The 12,881-nt window shown below is 32.4% G+C and overlaps 1 protein-coding gene across 1 annotated transcript; it reads right to left on the bottom strand.

The window, feature by feature from the left end:
• Positions 1-10,480: 10,480 nt before the first annotated feature.
• On the bottom strand, positions 10,481-11,948 carry LOC148176895 (uncharacterized). The gene is made up of 2 exons (XM_088032935.1): positions 11,842-11,948; positions 10,481-11,791 (listed from the first exon to the last, which is right to left on the bottom strand). The coding sequence occupies exon 2, from the start codon at positions 11,779-11,781 to the stop codon at positions 10,705-10,707; it is 1,077 nt and encodes a 358-aa protein (XP_087889061.1). The 5' UTR covers positions 11,782-11,791; positions 11,842-11,948; the 3' UTR covers positions 10,481-10,704.
• Positions 11,949-12,881: the final 933 nt, after the last annotated feature.

Below are 12,881 nucleotides of genomic sequence, written 5' to 3' on the forward strand. Positions count from 1 at the left end.
ACAGAATTTTTATTACAATCCAATCTGTAAATATATAAAATATCTACCTGATCTTTATTTACCAAAGCACCCTGCAATATAAGAATCATCCCCAAACAGGCCAGCTGTCTGGTCGTCATTGTAAATCTCAAAATACCACGAGCTGTCCCGTTGCGGTCGCCCGCAAATGTTTATGATTTTATGGTGACTCAGACGAACTTGGTGGAACTATATAATCTAATTATCTCAGGTATATAAACTCACCAAAACGCCAAGTTTCCAAGACTTTCCAGTTTCTTTTATCATGTCGGTTTAAAATTAAAGTAAAAAGCCAAATATGGGGCTGAAAGTTCACTTTAGTGCCTACACTTTTGAAAACAATCAGTTTCTAGTAAAATTTAGCTTCGTCAACGTGTGTTTTCTCCTTTTTTCTTTTCTTTTTTCGAATTTCAAACAGTCTTTGTCAAGACTAACAATAACAGATTCTTATTTTCATAAAGGCATCTTTTATATAAAATTAGAAAATCTGTTGTTAGTAAACAATAGTATATTACGTAACGTGTAGGGTAAGAAGCGTATTACACACGAGCGAAAAATTGTAAGCACGAGGCGTTAGCCGAGTGCGATAATTCGCGAGTGTACGTAAGTCGCCTTACCCTCGAGTTGCGTACTATACTTTTTCTACGATTGCGGTTGAAATGCGATTTTCTACGATTGCGGTGGAAAATTACAACTAAACTTAAAAAAAAAGCTTTTATTTATTATTTGTGTTATAATAATTATTGATGTTTATTGTAACATTTTTGCAATTAGTGAGGGCAACTGGTGCCGCACATTTCGAGGTTGATGGTCCCATTTCTACGTTTCGATTAAATTGAGAATAAGCCACATTTGGTGTGTCACTGTTGTTCTCAATGCTGTTACACAGAATATCTGACGTATGTCTTTTAGCTGCCATCGAGTTATCCACATAACCTTCAGCCATGGGTTGGCTTTTCCATCCGCCATGGCGTTTCAATGCCATTAAATCACCTCTTCTCTATCAACCAAAATTGTCGCCGAAGAACGCCTAAAGCAATGGCCTGTGTATTGCTCTGGATGCTTTAAATTTAAAAATTTGGCAATGATTTTTGGTTGATCACCTAACTTGTTAATGCCAACCACTTGACGAGTGCATTGCCCTTTCTGATAGTTTAAAAAGTACTGAGAACTGTCAGCATTTGCAGGTCGGAGGCTCATATACCTCTTACAAATATCATAGAAATGTCCAGAAACAATAAAAGATCTTTCTGTTTTATTTTTACTGTCAGGGATTTTGATGTAAAGTTCGTTTCCCATGTCTTTCACATGATGTACTTGCATATCTTTTAATTCCTTTTTGCGACATGCACCGGAAACAGCAATAATCAGTGCAACCTACAAATAGATAACTATAATAAAATGTCGCGTTTAGATGGATGAATTACCTTTGAAAACAAATACTTTTCGTCTGGAGCTTCCTCAATAAAACGTTTAATTTGTTCAGAAGTAAACGTTGACGATTTTTTTGCTTTATATCCATCTGAGGTTCGTTTCAGGTGTGCACGTAATTTCAAATATTTGGTAATGTCATTGAGTATAAAAATAACAGAGAAACCACCCAATGCTAATTTTTGTAACCAAACGAACGACTTGAACACCAGTGGGCGCCACAAAAAAAACGCTAGCGCCACCTATGTTTCAAGATGGTCGTCACACACCATCTAGTGGTCAAGATTTTATAAAGAGAAGCTAATCTTATTTTGTGATGACGTCATTTCTTTGAAGGAGAATTGTTTATTGTTTTATACTTTTTTGTGGTTGTGTTCTACCAAAATTTAGCGTTATAACAACAAAACAGATTTTACAACACGGTTTTTAATTTTTTTTTTAATTGTGATGGACGATTTTTTAAAAAATGATTTGAATTTATAATTTTTTTTTGGTACAGATTTTTTTAAAATGAGATAAGACGTTTTTATTTATCAGTCACTGAATTTGGGCCCCACCTTTGCCAATTTTATACAATATAATTTAATAAATTAATTTAATAAATGAACTGGTGTAATAAATTAATAATGTGTAGAAAATTAGAAGCTAGAAATTAGAAAAAAATATTTTATTTTAACATTAAAAATTGAAATATGTAGAACATTTGAAAAACTTAAATACATTTAAAAATTAGTTGAGGAAGTAGGGTTCTGAAAAATTAAAAAGCGTTTAAAAGAATGATATAATATAATAAACATATTTACCATTCCGGGTCAGAACCAAAAAGCAAAAGCAATTTTAATTGTAACAACTGTTTCTTTTTTAAAGGAATTTTTACAATCAGCTTCAGGTTTTCTGTTATCAATAGACACCTTGGAGTCGGCGGCCGTTGTATTTCAAAATTGGCGCTTTCCATTTTTTTAAATAAGCGTTCACTTCGACCTGGACGATTTCGACGACGTCGAGACATTTTATCAAATACACGTGACAATTAGACGAAAATACAGAACAAAACAACCAGCTAGACATTAATCTCCTAATTTATTACTCACACTTTAAACTATATTTGTGAGAACTAGTGAAGTAGGCAGTTTTGTTTATAAAAAAATTAATAGAGCTGAATTTATTAGATGTAAGGGAGAAGTGACAAAATAAAGTTTATTGTTTTATAGTTTGATTTTACTGTTTGTTGCTGGCATTTGGTAATTGGAACGTACAAGTTCCAAATTGTAAAAGGTTGGCTGAAAATAATTTCATATTGTTAAAGCTTAATGTACACCGCGTAAAATCTAATCAGCGAAGGTTAAATCCGCGAACGGCGAAGTCCGACTGTAGTGATTTACCTTCACTTTTTTTGTAGATCACTTTTAGTCGTTTCATATTGTCACTGTTCTTTTCAAATGTTTTAATTAAATATGTAATATGTTAAATATCAAATAAACTTTTTCAATTTTATAGCTATCTTGATTAAGAATTCTTTTAGTATATTACTTAATTAACTTACAATTAGTTGCCAAATTTCTAACGGTGATTACAAGTAAAATTTTTACCTCGAATTTCTTATTTCGACGCCTAAGCGGCAACATCCGCAACCTCAGTTGAGAAAATATTTTGTTACTACTTTGTCTCAGATGAATTTTTCGCGGGAAACTTACTGGTGGAGATTATCTTGTGTATTACTGAATAGATCTAACCTTAAGCTAAAGTTTGATATCAAATATTCATTGAGAAAAATTGTTTACACTGACGAAAAAACGTTTTTTGCGCTCCCGTATGCCTTTGTAAAAATTGAGATTGCGGTAGTTGCCGCTTAGACGACGATTTATTGGTTTGTAAACTAAATATTTAGACTAAAAATTGTAAGTTACTCTGTATAATGTTCATTCCATTTCTTTTAGTTATCCCCTAGATATTATTCTCAAAATTCCCTTTAAATATTTATTACTGTACGTGCTTAAAACGTCGGTAAAGATAGAATTACATACACATGAACAGAGTCGTATTTGGAACCGATTTTATTTAGTACGTTAAAAATTTGGAAAGTGGAATCTTTATTACATTAAAATTTGGGATATTGAGACATCTTTTTAAGTTGATTTAGCACCAACTCCTCAGGCAGTTGTTAATACACGCACCCTTACTTTTCATAACTTTGTAGCACAAAAAATAATAAAAAATGAGTTCTATGTGCAAATGTAGAATTTTCTGTTTATTTACGCCTTTTTTTATTATTTATGTTATATATAGAAATATCAAACAAATTAAAAATATCTTCTGTACTTACGATTAAGGATTTTTTAAATACTCTGCCATCGAATCTAAGGGTGCGATTTTGGTTTTTAAATGTTTTTTACATATTTTAGTAATGTATTTTATTTCATTTCTGTAAGATTATATTACACATTTATTTGTCCCCAAGTTAATCGTCATAGTAATTGAAAATTAAAAACTGTTGCTTGCTTGTCATATTTCATACGAAACATCTGATTAATGGTCATCTCTACCATTTCAACTGTGGCACAAATTATAGTAAATGCCCACTACTTATTGACGTTAAATTCCTTTATAGGTTATATTAATTGCGAAATACTCCCTAACACATAATGTAAGTTATTATCGTTTATAATGAGACGCACGAAAAATTCGGACTTTCCAGAATATGAAAAAATTAGGAATTATGATTTATCAAATACTCAACACATGTTAATATGCCTACATTAAAATAATAATATGGGGTAAAAATGAAAACCACAATTTCATCAAAAAAATTCTGCCCCCGGTCCTGTTGCGTAAAATTATATATAAACGGTAATATTCAGGAGCAATTTTAATTCAGTTCGAACTTGTAAGACTGAATTCTACTTTTATTGTCTCTCCGTATTTTCTATAGCTGGTGGAAAAACCGCTAGAATTTACGAGAAGGCGTGCGGAGTGGAAAAACTTCGCCCCTTCGAAGAGCAATTTTAAAGAATTTTTTCTTCTTCTGATTGACTAGTCAGTGTAAATTTAAATAGCTGGTGGAAAAACCGCTTAAATTTACAAAGGTGTGCGGAGTGGAAAAACTTCGCCTCTTTTTTTTAAAGTCATACACAAGGTGCAATTATATACGTTGCAACAATATTAAACGGCGAAGTGAGAAAAAGTTTTATCATTTTCCTATTAACGGTGTGCGCAATGGATAAAAGCTTGTGGAAATCTCAAGTTATTAGGTAAATTTTGAACAAATCAACTAACATTTTTAGTAACGTTGACTTATTAATAGGAATTATTCTGGATCAACTTAAAGAAATGTCCATCTGCGAATGCCAATTTACGGAATCATCTTTTGTAAATGCAACCCATCATCGACTAATTAAATCAGCGATACCCGTACATCATTGCAAGAATGTAACTCAAGACCAAGACGGAACCTCAGAAGAGTCACTTACAGCAAGAAAAAGAAATTTCGAGGAACTGAGCCCATCAAAAATTGGCTCCGTTTTTGGAAGTTTCTCGAAGAAAAGAAAATGTAGTCCCACAGAGAGTGAAGAATCGTTTTCGAAAACTGCATCAGTTGTCAGGAAATTAGCATTTTCTCCCGAAAAGACAAGCAAATCCAAGAATGAAGAAATGAACTCGAAAATACGCGTATACTCAGCACAGCAATCGGTAAACAAATCTTTGCAATCTTCACCCACTCTGCGTGATCATCCATCTAAGTTTATTGATATCGGTCAGAAGCAAGATTTTCCATGTACTCCCGTTTTTGAAATGCATTCTCCCATGAAGAAAATAGAAGATCTTACGCCAAGAAAAAGAAAACTAAAAAAACAGTTGTTTGCGTCACGCCAGTCTGTGAGGAGATTAAGGAAATCCACAAAAGATACAATTAGAATTCATGGAAGAAACCAGAATATTCAAACATTTTTACGAATGCAGCAAAATATAAAAAGAGACAAGCGTGGTCCAAAGAAGAAAGACGTTTAGCGATAAGTATATTTTTTAAATCGCCCAGCTGTTACAAATTTTTGAGAAATAGTTTGAACTTTGTTTTGCCTGGGCTTTCAACAATTCGAAGATGAATAAATATTATCGGTTTAAAACCGGGGTTCGGCTCAAAATTTTTGACAACATTTAAATTAAAAATAAAATCAATGAGTGCAAAAGAAAGGCAATGTGTGTTGCTTTTTGATGAAGTTTCCATAAAAAAGCATTTAGACTATAATGAAAAGTTTGATATAATCGAGGGTTTTCATGATTTTGGTGATTTTGGTAGGTTCAAAGAATATGGTAATCATGTGCTAACTTTTATGGCTCGAGGATTGTATGACAATTGGAAAATGCCACTCGCCTATTTTGTTTCTAACGGTCCAATACATGCAACCAATTTAAAACAAATCTTACTTCAATGTTTGGATCAATTAAAGAATGTAGAGTTAAATGTTAAAGTCTGTGTATGTGATCAAGGAGGTAACAATAGGGGTTTGTATAACCTTTTAAACGTAACTTCAGAAAATCCATATTTTATTTACAATGAATGCAAAATTTTAGCAATTTTTGATATTCCGCATTTATTTAAAAATGTATGAAATGTTTTATTGGCACGGGATATTATTTGTGACAAAAAAGTAATTTCATGGAAAGACATTGTGGCTACGTACAATATTTGCAAAAATAAAATATCAAATCCAATCACAAAAATAACAGAAAAACATATTGCTCCAAACAATTTTCAAAAAATGAATGTTTCTTTGGCAACACAAATTTTCAGTCAAAAATTTTACGCTGCAATGTCCACATGCATTGAAACAAAAGAAATTAATTCTTCGACATGTAATAACACAGCAGAGTTTTTATTAAAAATTAACAATCTATTTGACAACCTTAATTCTAAATTAAAATATCACAAAAATCCCAATAAATGTGCCATCTCCGATGATAATCCTCAAATCGAAAAAAATTTATTAGACTCCGTGGAATGGATAAAATCTTGGGCAGTCCAAAAATATAAACCCTTTTGTTTCAATGGTCTTGTGCAAACAATTAATGCCATTTTAAATTTGTGGAGAGATAATAAAGAAAATTTTCCGTATTTGTTAACGAATCGATTAAATCAAGATCCGATAGAAAATCTTTTTTCCCAAATTCGTCAAAGAAGAGGTTACGATCCTAATCCGTCTGTTAGACATTTTAGATTAGCATTGCAAGGCATTATATCTGCTGCGTTAGAAAAATCGACCGAGTTATCAAATTGCGAAATAGATGAAGATCACTACATTTCTACCTCAATTGATAATGATTTATTAAAAATGGAAAATCAAAATTTAAGTACTCCTACTAAAGAGACTTTCTCCGAGATGTCATCCACATCTCCTTTAATGCCTCCTGTTGAAGTAACTTTTGAAATAGTCTTTATTTGCTTAAAAATATTTCAAGGGACTTTCTTTGAAAGACCTCACCTTTCTTCCATCAAAAATACCATATCATCTGTTATTTATGATCATCAAAAAGTAGCGCAATGGTTATTGCAATACGAAGGTTGTTCAACGCATAGACAATATTTAATCGACAATTTAATTAGAACTAAATTATTTAATGTTAATAAACTGCTGAACGTAAATGTAAAAAATGTCAAACAGAGCAAACGAAAACTGAAAACTCTTTCGCATACATAACAGCAATTTTTTAAAAAGACTTTTATGTGCTATATCTTAACTAATAGCTAATAATATGTTTATTATTATATGTTTGAATAGAATATATTCTTTTTTTTGACATTTTCATTTTTATGGGAACTTCTCAATTGTCAATTTATTAATTAGGTAAATTATATTATGTCTGTTTAGCGCGATTTGTATTTTCTTGTAGGTACTTCATAGTTTGAAAAATAAAAACCTACGTATTCCGAAATTGTTTTACTTCTTGCGAATATTCGTTTGTTGAAACGATATGTTCTACGAAATTCAATCCAAACTGTTTATCTGACCTGAACCTATCTCAACCCAACATAATTAGGCTAATTCTGTTTGTATTATATTAAAGTTAGCAATGATATTTATTGTCATCTTAAAGACAGTTGCTACTGCTAACAATCTTGCTACAAATTGCTATTCTATTTCTGTAAATTAGCAATTCAGTTAACAATTTTAAGAAAAAGATAATTGCTATCTTAGCAACACCGTTTTGACCATTGGTTAAGCGTAACAATCTTGCTTTGATTGTGTTATTTTTATTCATAAAACATGGATCCTGTTGGTTGGAATTTTTTCGTTAATTTCCACAACGTGTTTGAAAACGTTAATCAACGGTAAGTGTTAGTTAAAATATAATAATCAAATTATTGCTTTTTGATTTTTATTTAGTGAACAATTGAGATTGAAATATAGGTATATAAGGGACCACAGTAATCCCTTTGAGATACCAGACAGTAAATTTATAAAGCTCTTCCGATTAAACAAAGAATTGTCCAGAAGAATTATAAATGAGCTGGAAGAACTGAACAATGAACAAGATAGAAGAAATAAAATACCATTTTTTTTACAAGTGTTCGTATGTCTACACTTCTACGGCCATGGAAGCTATCAGACATGTGTAGGAGAAGACATAAATTTAGCAATAAGCCAACCAGCGGTAAGCCGAATTTTGGCTAAAATAAGCAGACTATTTACAACGCACCTTCTACCCAGATATGTAAAATTTCCTACAACTCCAAATGCAATTATCGAAGCCAAGCAAAGGTTTGTACAAAATCTGGACTTTCCTACAATCGGGGCAATCGACTGTACTCATGTTTCCACTATTGCTCCCAATGGAATTAATGCACCTTATTTAAATCGAAAAGGATACCATAGCATAAATGTCCAAGCAATTTGTGATTCAAACATGATGTTATGGAATGTAAATGCCAGATACCCTGGAGCCACTCATGATGCGGCTATTTGGGAGGTGTCAACCATTCACCAGCATCTTCAAAGACGGTATGATGCCGGCCAAAGAGACACTTGGTTAATTGGAGATGCTGGTTATCCGTTGCAGCCTTGGTTAATGACACCAATTGCTGGTGCTGCTCCAAACAGTCCAGAAGGCTTATACAATACTAGGCATGCACACGCTCGGAACATAATAGAACGCAACTTTGGTGCATGGAAAGCTAGATTTAGATGTTTATTAAAACACAGAGTTTTGCACTACAGTCATGCCCCAGCTGGGCGCATTATTTATTCGTGTGCAGTGTTACATAACCTATGTAAACAAATGAATGTACCTGAAATTGACGAAGAGAACAATGACAATGACTCTAGTGATTCTGATGATGACCATGTTGATCAACCAGAGGACAACAACATTCACATTCTTACTGCAGGACGCGTAGTTAGAAGGGGGCTTGTAAATTTACTTAATAATCATAATTAATATAAATTTTTATTAAAAAACAAAATAATGTTATATTTATCAGTCTTAAAAACGCAAATAAATAATCTTTCGATATATCTTCCTTAATTATTAACATACAACAAAGGAGACTAGAAGCAAACAAAAAAACAAAAAAACAAAAAACTAGAGTGTCTCTGTTTTCAGTGCTTACTCGATTCAATGAAAGCAGCACCGACTAGTTTTATAGCTTGTGCTAATTGACTAAAACCATAAGCCATCTCTTTGATAGCAGCTGCCATCTCTGTCAGAGCAGAGGCCATTGCTTTGTTCCCTGTGGCATATAGGTCAGCAGTCTTGGAGCTGACTACCGTGACTTTTCCTTAGATTTGTAGCCTCCTTTTTGCGAAATACCCTTGTTTTCAGAGAAGGCTTTTTTTGCCCTTATTGCTAATAACTTTTGAGGTTGGATAAACTTCAGCCTCAGAATCTAGTGGTGTTCTCTCAAGGGATAGCTCCTTTTCATTAGATAGCTCTTTTTCTTCATCAATTACAGTTACTTCAATCAGATGATCAGGAATAGTTAAAATCTGAATATTTTCTTGGGAGGAGGGGTTTTGTAGTGGTCGGTCTTCGTTAGTAGTTGTAGAGTTATCGTTACTTACTTCATCTGGATCAATTTCAGGCGGAAGATCATCACAACCGACAACAGATACCCATCCTAAAGCACCCATCAATTTATTTTCAAGATCTGTCAGAGCATTGTTCGTATACCCACCACCACCTGTTTTATCAGCGAATCTTTTGCAATGCGGGCCTTTTTTTTTTACTTTTGATTTCCATTCAGCCAAAAACTAGAAAGGATATTATAGAACAAACGATTATAGAACGAACGACAAATTTCACATTATTTTATGATATTATAGCCGTCTACTAATTCTAATTACTCACATGTTTCCATTGCTGTATATCTTTTACCGCCCCATCCTTTTCCTTATTCAATAAATTCATTAATTCATTCCTTTTTTCTTCCAATTCCTGCGTTTGTAAGGGGTGGCATTTTCCATGGCTAAGAATAGGATGTTTTATCATGAAGTCTACCATCAGCGTCATCTGCTTTTTCGTCGTCCTTTTGCTCCTTCTTTTTCGGACACTCATCACAATAATTAAATAGTAATAAATAACCAGGAATAATAATGAAATAATTAAAAGTCAGAAGTTAGGTTAAAACAGCCTGCTCTATCCAAATAAAAATGTCAGATTTCTCCATGCACCTGCGCTGGTAAGGTTTAATCCCTGGGATGAGGCTAGTATTAAAATACAATGTTAGCAATATCTTTCCGCTGGAGTTAATAACAACTTCTTTTAAAACTGCATGATCAGAATAGCAATTTCGCATCCTAACCTTAGCAATGTTGTTATGAGTTACAAGCTAAACAACATTGTTACGTAGCAATGAAAATAACAATCAGTAAACAGAATCGCTTAAAATATCATATTACCAACCTGTAAAGAAACTTCGTTCGTAGCAAGGAACTGTAATTTTGATGGTAGTGTGGAACTCTTAAAGAAAGGTGGCACCACTTCCTTACCACATACTGGCGGTTACAAAATTCCCATAAGCGTGGTTCCTCTGTTATTTTAATACTCAAGGCTTTAACGACATGAGACATAAGATCTGAAGTATATAACGGTAAAGAAAACATAAAATTTCAAGTTACAATATTTTATTTTCAAAACTCAATATATTCTTCTAACATTGTTAGAATTTTCACCGCATTGATCACAAAATAAATGTTTAGGTGTAATTTTCACTGCCATTTAAATTATTTCTTTAAGTAAGTAAGTGCATTGATAAATCTGACTCTAACTTTGTTTTATAGTCGTGTGGTTCCTTCTCACGTGTTGTGTTACCAGATTTTTAACTTTTGCTTTATAATCGCATTTATCACATGTAAACCATTTAATTTCTGAGTCAGATAAATGTTTTATCACGTGACTTCTTAAGTTTAATTTTAATTTAGCTTTATAATCACAATGCTCACAAGCAAACCATTTAATTTCAGAGTCACTTAGATGTTTAGAAATTATGTGTTGTGTTAAGTGCTTTCTAAATTTAGCTTTATAATCACAATGATCACAAGCAAACCATTTAATTTTAGAGTCACATAAATGTTTACTTCTCGTGTGTTGTGATAAATTTGATTTTCTTTTGGCTTTAAAATTACATTTATCGCACTGAAACCATTGAATTTCTGAATCACTTAAATGATTGGATATCATGTGTGACGATAAGCTGGATTTTCTATTGGTTTTATAATCGCATTTTGCACATTGAAACCTCTTAATTTCAGAATGACTCAAATGTTTCGTTTTAATGTGATGTGTTAATTTTGATTTGTATTTCGCTTGAAACTCACATTTGTCACATTTGAACTTCCAAATTTCATCGACATTTGAATGTTTATTTTTAAAATTATGATTTGATACTTTTTTATACTCCGAGTCTACACAACGCTCTTTTAAAATATGTTTTGGCTGTTTCACCTTTTTGATTAATCTTACATGATTATTAACACTACTTGATGGACAGTTCTTTAAGACATGTTTTAACCAGTCAAATACAAAAAAGGTCTCAAAACCGCAGTCAATACAACTGTAACTTTGCACTTTGTGATCATTCGTTTTGTCGAGATGAAACTCTTGCAAATGCTTCTTAAAACTTATGCTCGAGTCCGTTGTAAGGTTACAGTCGTCACAACGATACATTTCTAGAGAATTCGAACAATCGTACCATTGGAATTGCAGTTGTTGGTGTCGCCTGACGTGATTGATCATGGTAATCATCGATGTTGTCCAAAACTTGCAGACTTTACAGTGATGAGTGTTTCGTTTTTTGGGGTTAAACCGAGCAATTGCCTCAGAGTATCTCAGGTCTAACATATTTACGATCCTAGATACTAGATTTAGAAAACTGACCACTTAATAAATACAAGGACTTACCAATGAGCAAAACTTTCAGATGCACTAATGTTAATAAAACAACCACGTGCTAATCAAAATGGCGAAGCCGATGCCGGTAGAACAGCCGGAGTGCGTTCATAAATGAGCTGTGTGGTGGAGCGTGTGACGTCAGAGCGATGTCGTATGTATAGTTCGTACAGTCAGAGTTTGTAGGCAAGGGTCGATAATTTTTGAAACCAAAAAAAATTGTAGTAGAATGAAACACCTATTGGAAAATGTTGAGAATATTACAAAAATGAAAGGAAAAATAAATTACGGTCGATTCGAGATCGGGAAGTGGGAGAGGATGGGTTTTTAAGGGTTAAAATCGGTTTATCTCGATTTCCGGCAAAACTACAAGTCTTATGGAAAAAAGTTAAATGGCAAAGTTGTAGGTAATAAAAAGATCTACAAGTTTTGTATTTACACTTTTTTCTCATAACCTCAGAATTCACGTGAAAAACTCAAAAAATCACGTTTTTGGTTTTTTATTTTTATCTTTTACAAAAATTTTTTTTTTATGAAATTTGGTGAGACCTTACCTTTGTATATACCAAATACACAAGAATTTTTTGGATTTGAAAAATTCATTTTTTCTCTTTATATTTATTTAATACCGAAAAAGCACCCTAATTTTCAATCGAAAATTCACACGTCTAAATATCAGCTTTTCTAAAAAAGTTGGTGAGCTTTTTATTCGTTGAAATCTCTACTTTCTGATAGAGTAATAAAAAAGATACGTCACTATGGAAAATATTTTCAAAAAATTTAAAAAACGAAAAAAACTCGAATCGAAAAATTATTTTTCTATCATTATGTACAATTTTGAGCTATTTATTAATATTAACACTGTAATTACTTATTTAGCGTATGATTCTATGTTACATTGATAAACAAAAAAAATTTCAATCCACCAAACATTAAGATTGCAAAATAAAACATGAGAAAATGGTTGTTAAAAATATTCAAGATAGGATTTAAAGGGAATTTTATCTAAAAAATGAGGATGTTATAATTTTTTTTTCAGTAAAAAGCTGGTT

This window comes from Gnatocerus cornutus, chromosome 3, assembly GCF_029298725.1.
Source record: "Gnatocerus cornutus isolate USDA-ARS CGAHR chromosome 3, icGnaCorn1.1, whole genome shotgun sequence".
NCBI lineage: Eukaryota > Metazoa > Arthropoda > Insecta > Coleoptera > Tenebrionidae > Gnatocerus > Gnatocerus cornutus.

Coding starts and splice junctions, on each gene's coding strand:
- LOC148176895 (XM_088032935.1), bottom strand. CDS start 11,781: ATGTTAGACCTGAGATACTCTGAGGCAATTGCTCGGTTTAACCCCAAA.